This window comes from Xenopus tropicalis, chromosome 7, assembly GCF_000004195.4.
Source record: "Xenopus tropicalis strain Nigerian chromosome 7, UCB_Xtro_10.0, whole genome shotgun sequence".
In the NCBI taxonomy this organism is placed as follows: Eukaryota; Metazoa; Chordata; class Amphibia; order Anura; family Pipidae; genus Xenopus; species Xenopus tropicalis.
In genome coordinates, this window is record NC_030683.2 from 113,766,424 (window position 1) to 113,791,486 (window position 25,063).

General features: G+C 40.7%; 1 protein-coding gene across 4 annotated transcripts in view; it reads right to left on the bottom strand.

Annotated features, from left to right (window-relative positions):
• Positions 1 to 23,284, bottom strand: part of ptprh (protein tyrosine phosphatase, receptor type H) — an 87,307-nt gene extending 64,023 nt beyond the window's left edge. For 2 of the 4 annotated variants that reach the window (XM_012967495.3, XM_012967493.3), the window contains exon 1: positions 22,933 to 23,284. In XM_012967495.3, the coding sequence (XP_012822949.1) occupies positions 22,933 to 22,989 (57 nt within the window). In that variant the 5' untranslated portion in view covers positions 22,990 to 23,284. The remainder of the gene's footprint in view (positions 1 to 22,932) is intronic. The other 2 variants (XM_012967496.3, XM_012967494.3) reach the window with 1 other exon arrangement.
• Positions 23,285 to 25,063: the final 1,779 nt, after the last annotated feature.

Consider the following 25,063-nt stretch of genomic DNA (forward strand, 5'->3'; position numbering starts at 1 on the left):
ACTAGGAGCAGTGGTTTAGTAGAGTAAAGGTCCCCATACACGTGAAGATTCGCTCGCTTGGCGAGATTGCCAAGCGAGCGGATCTTCACCCGATATCCCCACCTACGGGTGGGCGATATCAGGGAGCGTGTAGGCTAATTCGATCGGAGACGATTTGGTCCCCGATCCGACTAGATTTTTTAACCTGCCCGATCAATATCTGGCCGATATCAGGCCAGATATCGGTCAGGCAGGCCCGTCGGTAGTGCGCATACAAGGGTCTAAGGGGCCGATATCGGCAGCTAGAATCGGCCCGTGTATGGGGACCATAAGTGAATAAAAGCTAGGTATTGCTCTGTAAATGAGAAATTTAGTTATTAGTGCCTTTATATTAAAGGACCATGGCTTCAGGTGGCCCCAATGTGTCTTCAGGCTGGGCCATTACTCACGTCTTTGACCTCTGAAATGGAAAAAGCCACCTGGTCTTAGGAGATGGAAGTACAGTTTAATTCCTTTTATTTTTCCACTCTTCTAAACTACTGCTCAGAGTAAATAATATATCATGGTGGAACACTCCATAGTGGAATTAGTTAGACATGGTAGAACCCTAGCACCATACACATAGATCATCATATTCAGTTCCAGTGCAGACAAGAATACAATCCAAGGTACACCACCGCCTCCAAAAATTTCCCCTTTTTGTCTACAGTCCAAGATTTACCAAGGTAGATATGGGGAAATATGATGGATTAAAAAGACTAGAGGGCACACATGTTGAGATTACTGTGGAAAATATGTACAGGGAGAAATAGGAATTTCTATGTTTGCTCTGTATTTGCATGTAATCAGGAACTTCTGATTGGGAGAGATTTTGCCGAGCCCCGCAAAGCCGTTGACATTCACAATTATAAATGTTTCAATAAAGGAACAACATCTCCATAGCAAACAATTTACTAAGAAGGAACTGCCTTGTCTATATTACATTCAGGAAATATTTATTCGCTTATTACTGATTACATTTCTTTGTGAGAACAAACAGAGGGTTGATAATCAGTGTTCTAGTACTTTCAATGTTAATAACAAGGTTAAGGAATTGAAACTAGCAGTTACTGTAAAGAAATCTGTAAAGGAAATGCAGAATTCAGTGCAGTGAATTTTACCTTTATTTGCAGCGTTTATATGACTCTAGGAATGAAATGCAAAGTCACAATTTGAGGTTTAAAAAGCTAGCCATACATCTTGAGATCTGCTCGTTTGGCAAGGTCTCCTAATGAGCAGATCCCTGGGCAACATGGCCATCCATGTTCTAGGCCGAATAATGCAGATCAGATAAATAGCCCACAGGTCAATGCTCAAATCATATTGGAAGGCCTGTTGGGCAAGGACGACATCAATACAATAATGCTCTTTTTGTTTAATTTTCAGATATGACCAAGAGATATCTGGTTGATTTTCAGCCAAATATCAGTGAGGCAGGCAGTTGAGAAGCTGCTGACCCACTCTGGAGAGGCCAAGTTGCAAGCTTTTATTGGCCAATATATGGCCACCCTAAAGGTGGCTACACACGTAGTGGTTTTCGATCTTGGATATGGAGGTAGAAACAATAGGATTTCTACCTCCTTCTGCTGATTCAGCCCTGAAGGTAGCTTTTGCTCGGGTGCCTTCAAAGGCACTTGATCAAAATCTTTTAACCGGGCCAGTCGCCTCGCAAACCATTGGTGCGTGTATGGCCAGCTTAAGTATGGCTAGGGTTGCCACATTTATTAGGGCCAGAACCTGCACAAAAAGGTTGGAGCAAGGACGTAATAGGCAGTGTGCTGAAATTGGTGGTGGGTTAGTAGTGTAGGAGGTGGGACTGTCACATTGGGGGCTGTCTAGTTAAAACCCAAACAGGTGCCAACCATAAGGGGTACATTTACTAATCCACAAATCCGAATCCCAAACAGCAAAAAATTCGTATTGGAAACGAAAATTTGTGAACTTTTTCGTCGCCGTTGCGACTTTTTCGTATTTGTCACGACTTTACATCACAAATTTTTCGTATTGAAAGATCGTAAATGCCGGGAAAACCTTTCTAACTTTGATCCTTCAGTGCATGTCTGCATGGGCTCGATTACATTAACATTTATTTATAAAGCGCCAACATATTCGGCAGCGCTGAACAATAAGTAGATCAGTGCACTTGTGCAACGAACGTTCTTTCGTTCAATCCGAAAATTTCGGCAAGGTGACGAAAAGTCGGAGAAAATACGAAAAAGTTGTGACGGCGACGAAAAAGTCGCAAAAATACCGATCATTACGAAAAAAACGCATTTGGACGCCTTCGGAGCATTCGTGGATTAGTAAATGTGCCCCTAAGTATAGTGTCTTGCCTTACCAAAAAATATGAACAAAGAAACAATTAGTTGCGAAAAATATTTTTTGAAAATGAAATTAAAATAATTATATTAAATATATTTAATGATGCCTGTTGCCACATGATACAAACAGAAAAGACTCTCAGACAAAGACATATCATTCAGAGAAACAGTTATTTGTTTCCCATTGGCACTGAATTTGGTACATTTGTTTGAGGGGCAGAACTAGCTGACTATGATTTCCTGAGTATCTAAACGTCCATAGGCCACAGGCAGATTTGGTTTCCTTCTTAACCCCAAACATCTCAGTTGCCACCTGTAATTAGCACCAATATATTTGCCCATATAATCTCCACTACTGAGATTCAGTGACCCAATTATACCGCAGTTTCAAGGGAAACAATTACTTGTCCTATGGGACCCCCTTAAGACTTAGGGCCTTGTTGCAGTTGAAACCCCTGTAGCTAATATCCACCTGGTTAGAGTAATTCAATTATTCTAGTCTCTAACGAACCCTCTTTAATGGGGATGCCCTGCATTCCGGAATCAGTTTGGGATTAAGCCAACTTTTATCATTTATTAAAACCGAATTGCATAGAAATATCTCATAAAGGTATAAAAGGTATATATTGGCCATTGTGTGCAAGACTTCACTCGTGGATGAGCGTGCAGTTACCTTAAATCACCTGCAACTATTCCCAGCAGAAGATTTAGTATGTGACAAGTGATACCTTTCATATGGCTTCTGTTTCAGCCCATGGAAAAGGTCAGTTGTAATCTCAATATGTTTTACAAATAAAGGCTTATACCAGAAGCACTGTTTACCAAACACAACTTAGGACTGGCACAGAGTCCCACTCTCGTGTAAGGGAACACAAGTAGCCAGTGATACAATAAGCGAATTGAAAGTGGCCAAGATGGAATGTGCCCAAGTCTGAACAAAAGGCACGGTAAAAACTGCTTTGGACAAGTCATCTTCATTAAAAATTGATTAAAAATTCAGAACATTCGAAGAATTATGTACAATTTGGCTTTCCACCACCCTGGAGCATTCTTAGTTCTCTTCTCAGTAGAGTCCAGTTGCCATCAAGGCTCAGTGCTCCAGAGTGGAGCAACCAGCTCTGTTAACTGGCTTTGCTTTATTAATGTTTCTGACTGAACAAATGTATTAATCTAGTGATTTTGGACATGCAAAAGATCATTACTGAGGGTTAGTTCCAGGAATTATCATAGTTTTTGATTTTTTATTTCAAGGGGAAAAAATGTATATATTAAATATAATACCTTACCCTGCATGGTATTTTAGTAGCAAAATATAACCCTGCATTTCTGATGCACCAGATGAACTTGTGACAGATAGCAGCGTACACTGCCTGTTTACTTGCAGCCTAAAAGTACCCCGATATTTCCTTTTAGAGTGCTGAGTAGGAAGTAAAGGGGTAAGGCTCCATGCCCTTGTACCATTGATAGTTACCTCCAGAATTGGCATTAAGGCTATGAAACACATGGCGTTTTCTCCACTACTGGGTAACTCCAATGCTTTGTGGACCAACACACGTGATGGTCTGATGTGGTTTTGGAATTTTTGTTGCTGGCGGTTTTTTGGTTGACAGTGAGCTATGTGACACCCGTGCCAAGGGACCAACCTTAACAGCTCTGCACCCCTGTTATATTACTAGGCTAAGCAAGGCAGGAGAAACAATAATTGTAGATTTGCTTTACAGTCCAAACCAGACCGCCAGCGTCATAGATTGTGGTAAACTAAATGTGACTACTATCTTCAAAAGTGAGAATGTGTCCTTTTGCTACACTAATATTTAAGGACAAAAGAAGGGCAACCACCCATGATGGTTTTAAATTATTTGTTTTACAAAGCAACCTTATCAGTTTTTACAGTAGCCTAAGGAAAAGCCTGGTGAGATAATATCGCTATTTAAAAGAAAACAAGACTATTAAAAAAGGCATCTGTCAAATAACAATCTGTGTGTATATAAACAGGAGCAAGATGCGGATTCTGATAATGGGCCGAGCAAACATTCAGCTCAGTGCTGGTAACAAACTGGAGCAATGGTTCTTCTGGGCAGTGCCCAAACATGGTGACACCGTCCTGTGCGGCTAATTTTGGGGTATGTGTAAAATGTAATTGCACTTTTTATATTGTATCGTTTTCATCATCATTTATTCAATAAAAACTCAATAAAATATGCAGTGTGTTACACAAAAGAAAGCTATAATTTGAAACAAAGAAAATATTTTATTTATATATATATGTAAAAAGCTGAATATATATATATATATAATATTAGTGGCGATAGACTAGACACAGGTAGCACATTCATGCCATGGCAGCACTTATGTATGTATTATAACCAATCATTACCTTCCTTTTGTTGGTCTTATCTTGTTAGAAAAGTGAAAGAAAATATCCCATTGGCACCTTACTATACAATAAGCCATTGAGGCATATTTATACGTTATAAAAACATTTTCTTGACCTGCCATTAAGTTAAATGGAGATTGGGAAGCCAACCCTGGCAGGAAAGCAAACTGTAATATTCACAGTGATAAGTACAAATGATTCCTTGGTTAGAAGATATAGGGACTGCCAATGGAAACCTATGAATCATGTTTGTCTATAAACTAACAAAATCTGTATTGTGTAGAAAGGAAAATTCTAAGACAATTTGCAACAGGTCTCAATTTTTTCCTTTTTTTTTGTGGTTTTCTGAATAAACATTATTTTGTTCTAAAGCTCTCGGGATCAGAATATAACCTGGGATTACCATAGCAACCAAGCAGTGCTGAGGTCGAACTGAAAGTTAAATTACAAAAGTCAGTTGTTTATTAAGTTGCTGAGGTTGGTGACCCCAGACAGACAGGTTTTCCAGCTGCAGAAAAAGAGCCAAGATAAATATAGAAAACCAATGAAAAAGTTGCATAGATAAGATTTATCTATAACTAGGGTTGCCACCTTTTTTATGATGTAATACCAGCCTTCAGGTGAGGGAGCAGGGGGTGATGTCACATGGGGTGGGGGAAATGGGCAGAGTGAGCGGGCAAAAGGGCAGAGCATAGGTGAGACTGTCCTTATAAGGGGGATTCTAGCAGTGGAGAGAGTCAGGGAAAGAAGGGATTTATAGGGTTACTATAAATGTACAGGCAATTACAGATGGCAACTCTATCCATAGCATACTAAAGGTTCATGGAAAGCTCCATGCTGTGCCATATGGTCCAAAACATTCATTCCCAAAATGTGACATTATAGGCTATACATCACAGCAAGACATGTCCTCATCCACTTGAAAGCCTGCCCTTTTCTTCCCCGCCTTAATACAACACTCTTAACTCAAGGTCGTTTTCTCAAGCATCTTTTTGAATGTCAAAAGTGCCATAGCTGGCAGTTAGGAAGGAGAATATCTTTCTGTGTGATACTCTCTTTGTTTTGTTATGAGGTTACAGCTAGTACTAAGCTGCTATGTACAAAATATCTCCAGCTAAAAATAGAATTGCTCTTTCTGTTTATCATACAGCAGGTACAGCTCATCTTCTCTCTAATGAGTATAAGTAGGGATACTGGCAGTTCCTGGCAGGGCCAGTTTAAGGGTGTGACATCTGCCCTGGGCCCCTAGCATCACAGAATATCCTTAGGGCAGTGGCTTTTTAGAGAATATGGTTTTTAACCCCTCCTCTGAGAATGACATTTTGTGCTGGCTTCCCCATAGCTCTGTTATAGACGTTTAAGACTCTATTTTAACCACAAAGCTGGTCTTTTAGGGGTATCTTCACCCAAGTAGGCCTTCAGACTTCAGCCCCGCCCCAGCAGCCACTGCTCTGGGTCCCTCTAGAGGGGAAGATCGCCTTCAGTTTGGGAACAACTGCTTCTACCAAAGGAAGGCAAAAAATTTAAATGACTGGTTGCGCAATAATCTCTACAAAAACTTATCTGAAAATGTTTCTATACCTATATATTGGGTATGAATTATAATTTCCAGTTCCTCAGAAAACCAGACTTGTAATATTTACTATTAGTAGGTCAAAGGCAAGGTATTGCATATATTGAATCTACTCTCCAAACCAACACCGTTCCTTCCCCATGCCTACCTCTCTCTCTGTCCCTGGCAGACCATATCAGCCTATTGTCTGCCTTCTCTGTCCTGGTCAGGCCACATATTATGGCTCCTAGGGTTACCCTTTTATTGTTATTATACCAACCTGACTGGTAAAAATGATGTTTAAAGGAGAAGGAATGTCATTTTGGCACATTAGTGCCACCTAGAACAAAATATTTATTCTGCAGAAAGAATTACCATACCTGAGTAAAGAGCCCCAGAAGTTTCTCCGTTTGCTTAAGACAGTAGCTGCCATTTTAAATAGCTTGCTGTTTGCAGGCTAGTTTATAGCTCAGATAACACATTCCTAAGGGAGGGGGGAGGGAGTTCTTAGCATTCTTATAGGAGGGGGAGCAGGAGAGGGGAGAAAGGAAAGAACTGCGCAGAGTCTGGCCACAGGAATTAAGAATTTTTCTGAGAGAGGAAGTGAGATACCCAAACAACATGTTTACAAAAAAGGAGACAAGAAATCCTGTGTTTCTTTCGACAGAGGACTCAGTGCAGCATTTCTGTGAGTGCTTATGGCTGTATTTACATATACCTTTCTAATAAAGCTTACTTAGTTTTTACCTTTCCTTCTCCTTTAACATCATTGGTAATCATAGAGAACAGATACATCAGATAGGTAGGCCAAAATAGTGCCAACCCTAAATACACTTCCCCTTAGATCTCCATCAAGCTGCAACCCCTCTTTTTCTTGCTGACTCTCATTTTTTTGCTAAAACAAAATACCTCTGTAATAATGCAGGACTGTTTCTGGTACCCTGTTGTTCCGTTGTTACAGAGAATACACATGACTTTGTCTAATGTACCCTGTAATTAACTTACTGGCTTCACCATTATTCCCTGCACACAAAGGGCACGAGGAGGAATGGCCCTACGTTACTTGGGCAAGTTGTCATGTTTTCCAGCTAGCAAATAATGAACAAACACTTCCTGCTTTGCTTATTCACACTCATAGAACTTAGTTTTGTGCTTCTAGAAACTTAGTGCCTGAATCATAAGACTTTTCCAATGTCATTTATATTTCATTGATTGTTATTGGTCTGCCCCATACTGTGTAGGGTGGATCACCACTATCTCCTCAAGCACAGAGAAATTGTATCCAGTCATAGTGCACCACCGCTGCTAAACTCATTTTTGGTGGCAAAGCTATTTCCTGCTTTCTGAGAAACAGTTTGCTTAGTTGCCGTTTAGATGCGGCCCGTCTAAAGAGGATGAAAAGCCACTGTAAAATGAAGATACATATGCCAATGTGCTCCCCAAAGCACTTCTGCAATTGAGCTACATTAGCTGGCAGACAGAAACGGATGTCCAACAGAAATAGTTCCTTTTGCATAATACGAGAAATTGTCAGTCTAAGCAGCTTTCCAATAAGCAAGAGTTAAACATTCTGTATGAGTTTAAAAATAACTAGTAGAAGTTATTGGAAATGAATGCGGTACAGGTAAGGGACCCCTTATCCATAAACCCTTTATGCAGAAAGATCCAAATTACAAGAATGCCATCTCCCATAGAGTTGGTTTTAAGCAAATAATTACAATTTTTAAAAATGATTTCCATTTTCTCTGTAATAATAAAACAGTAGCTTGTAAATGATGGTAACTAAGCTGCAGGAATCCTAGAAGCGCTGAAATGTTTAATGAAAGTGTGGAGGGACTGTGGAGCTAAATAATTGCATAATTCCCTCCATCCACAATAGGGTTAACTCACCCAGCTCGTTTTCCCGCGTAAACAGTCTGGTTTACCCCTCCTCTTCCTGGCATTCCCAGCGCTGCACTCACCCTCCATTTTGCCTGGCGTGTCCTGAGCTGCATCTCCCTCCCTGTTTCAGGCACTAGGTTCGGTTAAGGTCGTATATGAAGTTCAATAAAGTACTGTTTTTCTTATTGTATTTAAAAAATACAATTTGTCACAGGCAATAGCGGGTGATAGAAATATTTGTCACAGGCAATGGCGGTGATAGTCCTTGGCCATTTAATCAGTGGTGTTATTTGATGTCTTCCACATCCTCACTGCATTCGCAGTGGCTGGCATTCGGGTTATAAAACCGCTATGCAGTTTGTTAAATGTTTGGTAAAGGTGAAATACATGGCAAGGACTATCGATGATGCATCATATAATAAAGCTGTGGCCAAACTCCGCCCCACTTAGCGGTGTCCGTGTGTTTCTTGGTTAGTCGAGTGTATCGATTGGGGCAAGGTAGGAAGGGAGGGTTTATTTCATGTTGAAATCATTTTTTAGCAGACCAAAATCCAAATAACAGAAAGATCCCTTATCTGGAATACCCCAGGTCCCAAACATTCTAGATCAGTGCTGTCCAACTTCTGTGGTACCGAGGGCCGGAATTTTTCCGACCAACGTGGTGGAGGGCCGATAATGGAAGCCAGTTTTGACCACTCCCCTTTTTGAAACCACACCCGTGTTATCACATGACCATACCCATATTAGTGGTTGTAGTACAGCAAAAACCTGCCATACTCTGCCTGCCCTACCCTGCCTGTGTGTGCCATACTCTTCCTTCCCTACCCTGCCTGCATGTGCCATACTCTGCCTGCCCTACCCTGCCTGTGTGTGCCATACTCTTCCTTCCCTACCCTGCCTGCATGTGCCATACTCTGCCTGCCCTACCCTGCCTGTGTGTGCCATACTCTGCCTTCCCTACCCTGCCTGTGTGTGCCATACTCTGCCTTCCCTACCCTGCCTGTGTGTGCCATACTCTGCTTGCCCTATACTGCCTGTGTGTATGGCACACACAGGCAGCATACACGTCTGGCACTGCTCCTACAGTCTGTACTATATATATTAAAAAACTTTTTAATTGCAGTACCACCTCAGTATATGTTCTTTTTATAGTGTGCAGGGCTTATTTGTGGGTTTCTACTGCTACCACTGAGGTGTGAACAGGGGAACAATGTGGGTGATTACAGCCTGAGCCTGAGGTGTGAGCACTGCAGGGGGTGAACAATGCAGAGATTAAAAGGTGTGAGCAACACAGGGGATTAAATTTTTAAACAATACAGAGGGATTACAGCCTGAATCTGAGGTCAGAACCGTGCGGGGGGGCAGTTAATTACAGTACTGATACCATTTAAAGCTTACACAAGAGTAAGACATCAAAGCAGCCAGACAGGTGGGGGCCACACAGAGGGGGGTCGTGGACCGCATGCGGCCCGCGGGGCGCCAGTTGGACAGCACTGTTCTAGATAATAGATCCTATACCTCTATTTGGAACAATGTAGGAGAAATCAGTTCTCACCAACTGTGTAAATCTGCTGGCACCAGTTCATCCCTTATGACTGAAAGAATTGGTGCTCATTCCAATAAAGTAATAAAGTATTTTTACCAAAGCTTAATGACGCGCATACAATACTGGGCGCACTTTATATCACTTCCCTAACGAGGAAGAATGATCAGTGACAAGGCAATCAGTTTGGCATTTCCCTCTCAGTGTAAATATGACCCTGTGTGAAATAGAAAGAATAATAAATCACCAATGCTCCTACATACACAGCGGCGATTCTCCCATGACACATTTTATTGTATCTTAATAAAATAAGAATAAAATAATCTGAGATATGAGGAAGAAAATAGAAAATTCTTTCAATTGCTGAGCCGCGAGATAAGGCAATAATCATCTTAGAAGCCTCGTAAACGGTTTTATTGTTATATATGAAGTAATACGTAAAATATTAGGCAAGACTTTGCTCTCCTCTAGATTCTCTATGTACCTCCACTGAAGCAGAATTGGAATACTTCTTTCTGTATCATACTAAACACAATAAAAAGACAGTGATAATATATATATCTATATATATATATATATATATATATATATATATATATATATATCTATATATAGATATATATATATATAGATATATATATATATATATATATATATATATATATATATATATATATATATATATATTGGTGATGGCATCCCCAGAGGGTGTTACGTGGGTGCTCAGGCAAATCCAAGGAGGGCACAGGTTTATTGCTGTGCCATAAAGAAGTGAGAATGTAGTCAGAGAGGGATGGCCATAATCCTATTGGATATTCACTGTAAAATTAACTTTTATCTTATTTTAAATTATGAATTTATGCTCCCTGGCCAGGCCCATTTATTCCAGACATGCCCTGTTATACTCAAACCCCTACTTACTTTGTATAAGCCCCACCCCTTTTAGGTCCAGACATCTGGACCTAACGCCTCTGGCGTCCATGGTGCAGTTATGGTAGTTACTTGACTGGTATTGTACTGGATAAGTGGTACAGGTATGGGACGTGTTATCCAGAATGCTCGAGACCTGGGGTTTACCCAATAAGGGATCTTTCAGTAATTTGGATCTCCATACATTAAGGGGCTGATTTACTAACCCACGAATCCGACCCGAATTGGAAAAGTTCCGACTTGAAAACGAACATTTTGCGACTTTTTCGTATGTTTTGCGATTTTTTCAGATTCTGTACGAATTTTTCGTTACCAATACGATTTTTGCGTAAAAACGCGAGTTTTTCGTATCCATTACGAAAGTTGCGTAAAAAGTTGCGCATTTTTCGTAGCGTTAAAACTTACGCGAAAAGTTGCGCATTTTTCGTAGCGTTAAAACTTAATGCTACGAAAAATGCGCAACTTTTCGCGTAAGTTTTAACGCTACGCAAAATGCGCAACTTTTTACGCAACTTTCGTAATGGATAGGAAAACTCGCGTTTTTACGCAAAAATCGTATTGGATCCGAAAAATTCGTAAAGAATCCGAAAAAATCGCAAAACATACGAAAAAATCGCAAAGTACCGATCATTACGAAAAAAACGCAATCGGACTCCATTCGACCCGTTCGTGGGTAAGTAAATCAGCCCCTAAGTATACTAAAAAATCATTTAAACATAAAACAAAACCCAATAATGTTTTGTCTTTGATAACGATTATCTTAGTTGGGATCAAGTGCAAGGTTCTTATTAGGAACTAAGAATTTAATTTTATACATTTGAATTATTTGATGAAAATGGAGTCCATGGAAGATGAGTGTCCTGTAATTGGGAGCTTTTTGAATGACAGGTTTCCAAATAACAGATCCCATACCTGTAACGATGAAGACAGTGATGGGGTTCTTTTTTCAGTTGGCACAGGTATAGTACTGTAATTGTATCTGTGTTTAAATAAAGAGGTAAGAAGATGTGACCACAAAATATAATATTTGTCCTCCTAAAGTTTAGCCATTTAAAAGAGAACTAATGCCTACAAATGACTGTATTTTGGTTCAAGTTATCCACCACAGCCACTCATAGGGTTGCCACCTGGTTTTGACCCGGAAAGTCCAGTTTTCAAAAGGCCTGTCCAGGTCAAAAGCTCCTGCCTGGTTTCCCAAATTAGGAAAACAGGACCCACAACAGGACCCACAACATCATGGCCCGGTCTCTTCCAGCAGAAAAGAAGATGGGGAGCGACTGGGGGCATCTCAGGAGACACAGATCTTCCCTGCTAAAGGGCTGTAGGGCCATTGGACTGGTACAGAAACCCAAAACAGAAGGTGTGACATTTGTACCTTATTTGTTTGTTGAATTTTGGTTTTTCTTTACATTCCTGGGTGAGTCAGATTTACACCTTACATAGTTACATAGCGTTGAAAAAAGATCCTTCCAAGTAAACCCAGCACATACAAACCTATAATGACCTATCTATACACTTATATACATAAACTATATATACAAACATTAATACTAACTGTAGATATTAGTATCACAATAGCCTTGGATATTCTGATTGTTCAAGAACTCATCCAGGTCCCTCTTACAGGCATTAACAGAATCTGCCATTACCACATCACTAGGAAGGGCATTCCCCAACCTCACTGCCCTCACAGTGAAAAACCATCTACGCCCTATCTGCCTTTAATCTCCTCTAATGTACTTGTACAAAGTAATCATGTCCTTTTTTCCAGAGAAAACAACCCCAACCCTGACAGTCTAACCTCATAGCTTAAATCTTCCATCCCCTTTATCAGGTTAGTTGCAGTCTCTGCAATCTCTCCAGCTCATGGAGCCCAAAACTGCCCCCCATACTCAAGGTGAGGCCTTACCAGGGACCTATAAAGAGGCAAAATTATGTTTTCATCCCTTGAGTCAATGCCCTTTTTATACAAGAGAGCACTTTATTTGCTTTAGTAGCCACAGAATGACACTGCCTGGAATTAGACAACGTGTTATCTACCAAAACCCCTAGATCCTTCTCCATTAAGGATACCCCCAACACACTACCATTCAGTAGATAGTTCGCGTTTATATTATTTCTACCAAAATGCATAACTTTGCACTTCTCCACATTGAACCTCACCTAGCTAACAATGTGACAATGCAGTTGGTGCAGTTGCTGAACTGTCAATTAACTGAAACGAACAACAAAAGAATAACCAAGAGCTACAGGAAAGGGCTGGGCCAGCCGACAGCTTTAAGAGGCATGCTCTGGGCTCGCCAGATTAGACTATGCCTGAAGGATTTTCATATGTTATCTTTAATGTTGCTGGGTTATTTATGGAACCAGTCTATAAAAACGCTCTCCGTAGCGTGCACAGTGACGTGGGTGGGTTAATTGCTGTGCGTGTGACCATAAATTTTAACTTCTTGCTTGTGTTTTTGTTTTGTTTGCTGTATGGGTATATATATATATAATTATCTGACACTGAGCGTGAGACTGTAATTAAAGTCGTTTGAGGAAACAAATATCCGCAATGCAAACAAATCCCACTCTGCGCTTATTAGTACTCATATGCTTTGATGGAATAGCAAAGTATTTAGCGACTCGTCTGCTGCTTGGGGGAAAACCACAGATATCTGCCCCTATGCACAGTGCATATAATACAACACACCCACATGGGCCTACAGTACATTCTCTCTTACTGGGGGGTGGGGGGTACTAAGGGGGTCCCAAGTCCTTACTAGGGCCCCACTAATCTGTGGACTCCCCCATGGTCGCTGGGTCTGCTCCCCATTAGTTACCCCACTGCCGGTGAGGCTATACATCTCTTATACTGAGCGTATGTCCAGGAAACCTGCCATAAAGCAAAAAAGTACTGCTGTTTCTGTAAAAAGGAAACTGATGGAGAGTAAGCAGTACAAGAAAAAAATTGACTACAACTTTCAAAATAAATATTTTACACATCTTTTTACACCTGATTGCAAGTTCAAGAACAACACATTTCTTTTCAAACATAAATCAATTTCTGCTAATTTGTATCTTACACTCAAAGCCACCCACCTCCGCCCCCCCCCCCCCCCCCATTCCTGTCCCAACATCACAAAGGCACCATAAGGCTGACTGCTTTGTACGGTGAGAGGGTAGGATAGGCTGATGGTTTACACTGCTAGGAGTGCCCACAACAGGCACGCAGAAATGCCGAAAAATGAAAGTCCCTGACATAATAGCAGGTGAAACTATATCAGTGTCCCAGCCACACCTGCTCTTCTATACTGTGTCCTATTTCATTATTATACTGACAAGTATGTTGGAACCATTATTTGTTGTTGTGTCTTACTATAAGTAAGCTAAATGAAAAGGGATAGTGTGTTTGACAGGGTTACCTGGTCATCTTAGTGTTTGGCACTTTAGTTGTGATATGGAAGAAAAACAGACATTATCCCACTGCTACTATAGGCACCATCTCTCCCTACTATACCTGCTATCCCACAGCCCCAGTCCCTTCCCAGAGGCTATTATCCCCCCACTGCTACTATAGGCACCATCTCTCCCTACTATACCTGCTATCCCACAGCCCCAGTCCCTTCCCAGAGGCTATTATCCCCCCACTGCTACTATAGGCACCATCTCTCCCTACTATACCTGCTATCCCACAGCCACAGTCCCTTCCCAGAGGCTATTATCCCACTGCTACTATAGGCACCATCTCTCCCTACTATACCTGCTATCCCACAGCCCCAGTCCCTTCCCAGAGGCTATTATCCCCCCACTGCTACTATAGGCACCATCTCTCCCTACTATACCTGCTATCCCACAGCCCCAGTCCCATCCCAGAGGCTATTATCCCCCCACTGCTACTATAGGCACCATCTCTCCCTACTATACCTGCTATCCCACAGCCTCAGTCCCATCCCAGAGGCTATTATGCCCCCACTGCTACTATAGGCACCATCTCTCCCTACTATACCTGCTATCCCACAGCCACAGTCCCTTCCCAGAGGCTATTATCCCCCCACTGCTACTATAGGCACCATCTCTCCCTACTATACCTGCTAATGGTTTATGACACTTAGGCACACGTACAGGTATGGGACCTGTTATCCAAAATGCTCAAGACCTGGGGTTTTCTGGATAAGAGATCTTTCTGTAATTTCGACCTCCATACCTTAAGCCTGCTAAAAATCATTTAACCATTAAATAAACCCAATAGGACTGTTCTGCCCCCAATAAGGGGTAATTATATCTTAGTTGGGATCAAGTACAGGTACTGTTTTTTTATTACAGAAGATGAGAAGTTGCAGATTAGAAACAAACAAACCAGTTTCCAGTGGAAACATATCTTGGAGGAAATAGTTACAGGGCAGAGCAGATTATGTGCATTGCTGCACATGGTTTCATGTTCCTCTAAATTCTCTTAAAGGGACAGTAACTTTAAAGGCTGATTATTTTTCAAAGAAATGGCATTTTATGAAACTGTTGATTGCAAGTAAGAATTTCATTGTGGGATTTTTTTCTTTTAAGTGTAAAACAGGTCAAACTAGTGTTGCCTAATGAAAGAAAATGTAAAGCTAAGCCAGTTTCTGATATAAAAACATTTTTGACATACCGGTAACTGTAATTGCAACTGCTGCTATCTGCCATTGCCAGGTTCGCTGCTGCCATAAGGCAATGTGGGGACCAACAGCAGCAATAAACTATAGCGCTCGCTGCATTAATGGAGTGTCCCCTCCTCTCCCCCATCAGAGTGCAGAAATGGTAATTGCAGGATAGTGATGAGGGTCAGCATCGGCAAGCACTGGGGGCACAGAATTGCCCTTCAGCACTGCACAGGGAAATTAGTAGTACAGGTATGGGACCCCTTATCCGGAAACCCGTTATCCAGAAAGCTCCGAATTACGGAAAGCCTGTCTCCCATAGACTCCATTTTAATCGACTAATTTAGAATTTTAAAACTGATTTCCTTTTTCTCTGTAATAATAAAACAGTACCTGTACTTGATCCCAACTAAGATATAATTACCCCTTATATCTTAGTTGGGATCAAGTACAGGTACTGTTTTATTATTACAGAGAAAAGGGAATCATTTAACCATTAAATAAACCCAATAGGACTGTTCTGCCCCCAATAAGGGGTAATTATATCTTAGTTGGGATCAAGTACAGGTACTGTTTTATTATTACAGAGAAAAGGGAATCATTTAACCATGAAATAAACCCAATAGGGTTGTTCTGCCCCCAATAAGGGGTAATTATATCTTAGTTGGGATCAAGTACAGGTACTGTTTTATTATTACAGAGAAAAAGGAAATCATTTTTAAAAATTAGAATTATTTGCTTATAATGGAGTCTATGGGAGATGGCTCTTTCGTAAGTTGGAACTTTCTGTAAGTCGGTTTCCGGATAAGAGATCCCATACGTGTAGTATTTTCTCTGGGGCAAGTGGCTTACTATGGGCTCCCCCACAAAAACCTATTTCTGTGCAGCTACAAGGAGCAGGGGATGCAACATGCAACTGAAACTCTACAACAAAGGTTATTTTCAGCTTCTTTTGGTTTCCCTCTAGTTCTTTTCTATCTAGTTCTCCTACGCTTTAAGCTGCTGCAAGCTAAATTCATATCTAATATTTACATATAGGAGTTGCTTTCAAGGGCTACCGTTTCACTACCTCTTCAACAGTTTCACAGCCATAGAGGCCCACGTTGCACAAGCTCCATAAACAGAAAAGAAACTGACATTTAATACCATATAGGTTGCTATAAAAAGAAGCCAAATTGCAGCCTCTTAAACAAAAGAGCATTCAGAGTGTGGGGAAGCTGAACAGAAGTGAATATAGCTGTGCAGAGAAGGAGATATTAAAGGGCCACTGCACCCTCCAACTGTCCTGCGGAGTTGCGTATAGGTCAGAGGAATATATATATAGTTAGGCAAATGACGGCACTCGTGAGAATTTTCATACACAAAAGGTCTGAAAAAAAGTTTCTTTGGTTTATTTAGTCCAGCGTTTCAGTCCCTTAAGGTCCCCATACACAGGCCAATTGTAGCTGCCGATATCAGTCCCTGGGACCGATTCGGCAGCTTATCGGCTGTGCAGGGGACACGGCTGGCCGCCCAACCGATATCTGGGCTGAAATCGGCCACATATCGATCGCACAGGTTAAAAAATTCAGTCGGATCGGGGACCGCATCGGCTCGTTGATGCGGTCCCCGAACCGACTGCGCCTATTCCAGTCGTTATAATATCCCGTAGGTGGTGATATCAGGAGAAGATCTGCCCACTTGGAGACCTCGCCAGGCGAGCAGATCTTTGTGTATGGCCACCTTTACTGGGACTTTCGTCATCCCTGAATCGGTCATCGGTCGCAAGAAAGATCGTCAGACCCGCCACTAACCTTCAGGGCTGAAACGGCAGATAAGGAGGTAGAAACAATAGGATTTCTACCTCATTCTGCTGATTCAGCCCTGATGGCAGATTTTGGTCAGGCGCCTTCTATAGCGCCCGATCGGCGAGTCGACCGAGGTTTCGTACAATATTATCGGTGCGTGTATGGCCAGCTTAAGCATAATGATATCTCAGTCAATATAACAACAGCTAACTAATTTAACATGCTTATGTGTAGATAAAATAAGTGCCCTTATCAAAGGTTACAGAACTCCGCCATAAAATCACTGTAGGTTCCTTAACCTTTACGATGATGATGACATTGTACATTAAAGAAGATGCTTCTGCACCCACTACACCCTAGGGCTCCTGGGCACCTGTTACTTCATTATTATGGCCTGATAAAAATGGATTGATTTTTGTTTCTTAATTATGTATAAAAGTTTACTTTGTAAAACTTGGTAAATATGTAAGTAAGTTTTGTTTGGTGGGGGGGCAAAATGTCATAGGACAAAATAAATGTTTAAATACAAAATGATGGCTTTGTGTCAGAAAAGGTGTTCCATCACTTACATAAATGTGCCAGCAACACTTTGTTCTAGGAGAAGTGACCATCCAGTATGGATTTCCTATTACAGGTATCCCTTATCCGGAAACCCGTTATCCATAAAGTTCTGAAGTACAGAAATGCCATCTCCCATAGACTCCATTGTAAACAAATAATTCACATTTTCAAAAATGGTTTCCTTTTTCTCTGCAATAATAAAACAGTACCTTGTACTTGATCCCAACTAAGATATAATTACCCCTTATTGGGGGCAGAACAGCCCTATTGGGTTTATTTAATGGTTAAATGATTCCCTTTTCTCTGTAATAATAAAACAGTACCTGTACTTGATCCCAACTAAGATATAATTAATCCTTATTGGAGCTAACACAATCCTATTGGGTTTAATTACTGTTTAAATAATTTTTTTTTAGAAGACTTAATGTAGGAGATCCAAATTACGGAAAGACCCCTTATCCGGAAAACCCCAGGTCCCAAGCATCCTGGATACCTGTACTGGTATAGCCGTCTGTGGAACATTGACAATAAGGAGAAATACAAAGGGAGCAAGAGGATAGAACTCAGGGAACTGCTGAATGATAAAGATCCTCATCCTTGTTTCTGAAAACTCTACACCCTTCTTTTATAATTATAATGTCTGTGCCACTATAATAACCACCTCATTAGAAGCCTCAAGGCTAGCTTCTCTAAATACGTTTTACAATCATTACCTACTAGGTGTAATACAGCATTTTATATCTATTTTTTTATAGTGTAACAAAACAGTTGCAGCATTGCAGGAAAGCTTAGAAGTCCCATTTATACAATATATAGAATTTATACATTAATTAGATGCACTGTGACTGCAATAAGGAAGGAATGAAACTATCCCAATATGTTTTCTTGGCCGGGCTAAGGCCAAACACAAACACTGTATCCCAGTACCTCTATTGCAGTACCTATAATATGTCCCTAAAATGTATAATCAAAGAGCCCACATAACAGTCTGCAAGCATTCTGTTCTTAGACCAAACTGTGGATTATAGAAATATTGCTCGTTTCTTATTCAGTGAGACCTCAATAGGCTACATGTTAAACAAATTACAGGTATGGGATGCTTTTTCCGGAAACCTGTTATCCAGAATCTTCCGAATAATGGAAAAGCCACCTCCAATAGACTGCATTTTAATTTAATAATTACATTTTTAAAAATGATTTCCTTTCTCTCTGAAATAATAAAACAGTACCTTGTATTTTATCCCAACTAAGATATAATTAATCCTTATTGGGTGCAGAACAAACTTATTGGGGTTAATTAGTGTTTAAACTACTTTTTAATAGACATTAGGTATGGAAATCCGAATTACGGAAAGAAAACCCCAGGTCCTGAGCATTCTGGATAACTGGTCCCATACCTGTATAACGTTTGCATTTACATGACCACATTCAATGTGACTAATCGGTCTTTCTAGACGCATCAGAAATTGATCAGAGGTTTTTCACATTCCATGATAGATTTTAAGGTAACCAGATGTTTTGAATGGATTTTATTAAAATTATGGAGTTATTGAGATATTTCTGAAGAACAATGGAAATCCTTTGGAAGGGCGACACCCAGACCCAGTTAGAAATCATTGGCGTTTGTGATATAAGAACCAACACTGCCCACTGTGGATTTGAATGGATATCACTAAGCAAGAGGGCATTAGCGTAATCCAGTACTTTATTCCAGAATTCCTTATTAACTGGGTATAAATAGCCACTGCTATGGCAACATGTTCACTTTAGGCTAAAAACTGCTTGTTCACCGGATTGCAGGCCGAATCCATATGTAAAGGCTCTATGAAATATAACGGAGAGCCCAGTAGGTTGTTTAAGCAATCATAATTATAGGAATTGCATGTTTGTTTGATATCAGTCTGTCTGGGCGCTCACAGCATAGAATGACAATAACCAGTTTTTGGACACTAATCTCATTTTGAACCAATGTCCAACTAGGAATCACATTTCTCCACCAGTTAAGGCAAAGCTATTTAAGTGAAAGTGTCTGAGGATTCTGGGAATGCGGTTCTGCAAATATTTACCTATTGCTGCATGGAAATAACCACTGAATAACGTGCAGGCTTTAGACCCTTGTCCAACTCATTTTACTGAATAACCAAATTCTACACTCAGTTTCTGTTCTTGGTGATCTTTTTATTTGAAAAGCACCGACGCTCAAAATTTTATCTTATTTAATGCAATGTTTTCTGAAAAAAATATGAAGAAAAGTGTATTCACTCTTCCTCAGAATACCTCTTTTTTATTCTAAAGGAACCTTCATTAAGCTCTATGGAAGCAGCTTTTTTGCTAATTTTGTAATTTATTTTTTTTTGGTTTAAACATGATGATGACTGTAAACACTTTGCAGAATGATATGAGTTTGGAAATGCATTTGCTTCATGTGAGTGTACAGACCTTGAATTTATATTTACATAGAGATAGTGCTAAGTTGCAGACTGATTGGAGACTTTATTAAGCACCTTTTCCTGGTCATTTTTCAGTATAATAGGAATTTTACTGTAGTTACAGCCAGAGATAAGACCGTGTGTTTGTTTATGTTTTATTAAATGGTATTTCACACCAGTGACAGATTGTACCGTAAATCAGCTGTTAGATCTGACAATGGGCACTATCTGCTCTCTGTGTCTGCATGGGTTTCCTGTGGGTACCATGGTTTTCTCCTACATTCCCAAAATATACAGGCAGGTTAACTGGCACCTGATAAAATTGCCCATAATTTGTATAATTTTGATAAGGACTTCACACTGGGGCAGGGACTGTATGTATATAATAATATGTATATAATATACATATACAAGGGAATCAGGATGGGGCACAATTAAATGCAAGGGCTTCTACCATGAAGCAAATTGTGAAACTCACCTCAGCGCCCCACAAGATACCAGGGGGCAGAAAAAAGCTGTTCCTGGCAACTTTAAGAGCAGGAATTTTGCTTTTAAAATTGGAATTTTGGCCCTTCTAGTGCAAAGAGTGCAAATGCGCTTTCTACACTGTAGCAATGCGTTCCCTGCTATTCCCACTCAGGCACTATAAAAGTGCAGAAGAGCAAGGGGGTGGCATTGGGTAGGCCGCCTCTGGCAGCACTAGGTGCCGGATCGCCTCTGATTAAATAAAGTGTTTCCTACAAACAAGAGTGAATTTGGCAGTACAGGTATGGGACCTGTTATCCAGAATGCTTGCGACCTGGGGTTTTACACATAAGCAATCTTTCCATAATTTGCCCCCAATATGGATTCACAATATCTTACTTAGGACCAAGTACAAGGTACTGTTTTATTGTTATAGAGAAAAAGAAAATCATTTTCAAAAATTAGAATTATTTGATTAGAACAGAGCCAATGGGAGATGGCCTTCCCATAATTTGGTGCTTTCTTGATAACTGCTTCCTGATAATGGATCCCATACCTGTCCTTGGGATATATGTTGTACAGAGCTGTGGACAGGATCGTTTCTACCATATAGGAACCTATGGGCCCATGCTTAGGGTGGTGCTTTTGGGGGTGGGCGCCTACAGGTGCCTATATGGTAAACATAAAACTCAAAAGAAAAAATTTCCCTATCCCGCTGCTGGATACTTGCTGCTAAATCTGGTGCCGGGGGGCTATAGCTGTGGAATAGTGTTCCTGTGCTAAATATTAGATAATGATACTGTGGTCCTAAAAGCAAAAGAAGTTGTTCACCAGTGAATTAAAAGTTATCTAAAACATTTGATTTATTTATTCAATATTTTTGTGGTTTTATTTCCGTTCTTCTCTGAAAAGTGAAACTTTAAAAGATATTCGGGTTGCTAGGTACACTGGCCATCAGCAACCAGAAATCAAATAGAATATGAAGCTGGACATTTACTGATTGTCTTTCTGTTCAGTCCCTTTGCTTTTCTTACTAGATACTAGATAGTGGCTTCAATTTAAAAGCAACATTAAATCAGTAAACAGAAAAAATAAAACTGAAGACCCATTGTACACTTCATTTTAGGCCAGGGATCCCCAACCTTTTATACACGTGAGCCACATTCAAATGGGAAAAGTGTTGGGGAGCAACACAAGCATAAAAAATTCTGGGGGTGCCAGATAAGGGCTATGATTGGTTATTTGGTAGCCCCTATGTGGACTGGACGCCTAAAGAAGGCTCTGTTTGGCATTAGACTGGGTTTTTATGGAACCAAAACTTGCCCCCACTCCAGGAATTCAAAAATAAGCACCTGCTTTCAGGCTACTAAGACCAACATTCAACGGATTGGTGAGCAATATATTGACCCTGAGCCACTGGTTGGGGATCACTGTTTCAGATAATGGCACACGGGAAGACTTGGTAATATTTGCGGTACTGCAGGCAATTAGTTTCCCAAAAACACTTTCCCACTGGCAATAAAGTAAATCACTGGTGGAAAAACTTTTTCACAAGGAAATTTTGGGTGAAAGTTCAGTAACTTTGGAAAATAAAGCGCCGCATATGTTTTCCCACCAGCATTTTGGGAAGAGTTGTTGCCTGAGGTAGCGCAGATTTAATAACCATGAGTGACAAGTTTCCCTATGTGCCCTTAGCCTTAAAGTTAGTGCATTTCCATCCACCAATCCTTATTTCCATTGTGGGCCTATATAAAAACATATACCTTATGGTACAGTTGCTGTGGGTGGGCCCAGAATGTGAGTTCTCTTATCAATAATTTATTTTTTTAAACCACCACCATATTCCGCCAACACTGACTAATACAGGAGGAAAAGAGGGCCCTGCCCAATACAGCTTATGCAGTAATATAGTTTATACAGTAATAAATTCCAAAACATTACAATAAGACATTCCTCAAACAGATCTGATACAGAATATACAACCTGTGCCCTACGGCTGTTTGTTTGTAGAACTACAAAGTGAAGCGGGCAGGAAAGTAGTTATGGAATGCTAGAAATTGCAGTTAAACGGCACCTGGAGGGATGTGTATAGATACACAGGTATGGGATCTATTTCCTGGGACCTGCATATGGGGACACTAAGTAAAAACCATTAAATCATTAAATAAACCTGAAAGGATTGTTTTGCCACCAACGTGGATTTATGTACCATCAAGCACAAGGCATTCCTGTATTTCAGAACTTTCTGAATAGTCGATGACATTCTGTTATACACAGTAGAAGGGTTGGCTGATTAGAGGAAGAATTAAATAGGGAACAGGCAGCAAAAAGCATTCTGGCTTTTGCTGACTTGCACATACAGTAGAGGATTCTGGGAGTTGTAGTTCTGACATAGTTGAAGCATTAGAGGTGGCCTGCATAGTTACAATATGAACAGGTGGGCACTTACCAGTGAGAAGAGCAGCAGTGCCCTGCAGTGGCCACAATAGTTGCTGATGAAAGCCATTGGCACATTGAGGAGCCAGCAATCCCACCTGCCCTGATTCCCTCCTGGGGCAGAATCACCTGAACCTGTTGTTGTTGCTTTTTGCCTTTCGTCAGCGCTCTCCCAACTTTTCTGGTTCTGTCACTCGTGCATTGTTAGGCAAGGAGCAGCCCGGGCTTGTAATCTCCTTGTCACAAAGAGGGCAAAGGGGGAAGTGAAAGGCACAGATCTCTTATGGCAGCAGCTGTCAAACAATTCCCCTCCTCTGAGCAAGGCAGGACTTTAACCTGCTGCCTTTCTTCATTTGAATGGAGGAACCTCCCATAGTAGGAAGTGAAAAGCCTCTAATGAGCTCTGCTCACTTGCCTTTCCCCAGCAAACAGGAGGCAGCCAGCACTTTCTGCAAACACATTCTTCCCCATTAGTAAACAGACACTCTGAGGCCGCCGGGTGATAATAAATACATATCTATATGTGTAGAATATCTGTGCATCAGTATCAGTGAAGGATCTGCAGCATCTCCAGTGCCTATAACTTTATAGGTTTCCTAAACTTATACATTTTACAACTGCAGTGGATTTACTTTCTCTGCTTTGCTAAGCTTTCTTATCTGAATCATGCCTCTATATAAGCCTATATATTACCCGTTCAAAATACTGCAGTGATGGTACCAGTGGGTTTTACATAGGATCACTGGCATTTAAACAAGGGAGAAATAGATGTAAGCAGAACTGTCAACCAACCCCAAGTTATGAGGAAGATAAGGATCCAGTCCTGATTTTTTTAGGCCTAAATTCCTCTTTACACTAAATGATAATATGAAATAAGGTTTCAGAAAGGCCTAGAGTGGATCATTATATCCCTCATGACATGTGGTTGGTTCTGTGGCGTAACTATGGATACAGCATTAAAGAGAGTGAACGTGACTGAGGCTCCTGATATCTGGTTGGTGGCACATTACAGCCTGTCTGTAACAGATAGGAGTTGTTCCAGTAAAATAATTGTATGTATGTATGTATAACTTTATTTATAAAGCGCCACAAGGGTACGCAGCGCTGTACAGTCTTACAGAATACAAAATTACACACAGGGAGGACAAGTGATATAATAAATATATATATGTATATATATATATATAAGTGCCATGTGGTATGAGACACAGTAGGAAGGAGGTCCCTGCCCCGTAGAGCTTAATTATTACCACCCTACTCTCTATATAGGCCTCATTCCCTTTCCACTGGCGCATTGATTCTCTGAGGTGCCAGGATTTGCTATAGGATGTGTGATTGCCTTTGCAGTTGCCATTTTTGTTAAGGGCAGTGTAGTTGGCACAAGATATTGATTGCCCATATGTTTGCCTTAAGCTGTGGGCTGAGGCCCAGGCTGCCAATTTGACTGCTTTAAACCACCATAGACCAGTGTTTTTTAGTTGGGCTGTTTGGGTCTTGCTGCAATTCAAACGCTAGGGCCTATTTTGAATGTCAGTCTGGACATGCCAGCACACACAAAAAGTTACATATGTGTCAACTCACCCATTTTTTTTTTTATGGAAATCACCCTGAATTGACTGCTGCTAACCTGGTCACCTGGAGTAACACCCACTAATAGTAACCTGCCCCTGCATCTTACCTACTCCACTGAAATGCATAGAAACATCCCTGAAATCCATACCTGCACTGAAGCAGGGAGCATATTCAGCACGCAGGCAGAACCCAGATGACCTGGATCACTTGGCATCTCTGAAATTGAATTTTGTTTGAAAACTCAATTTATTACTTGTTCAAAGCCAATCACATCTCCCTGGCTTGAAAGATACATATTTTTACGCACATGGTAGACAAGAAATGAAAGGGATCACTGAGTGTAGGACTGTTTGTGATATGAGGCGTTCTATACCATCTGTGCAGCACTGCAGGAAAGCAGATCTTTCAACCACATTGTTCCATGCTGCTAATAACTCATTAGAACAAAAACGTTGCTTATTAGCAAAGGCCACAGCACAAGTCTGTATTGTTATGTGGCTAAGATTTTAATAGGATATTAAAGGGCCGCCACCTTCAGGGATTAGATTCTGCGTGAGATCAGAGTCTCGTCT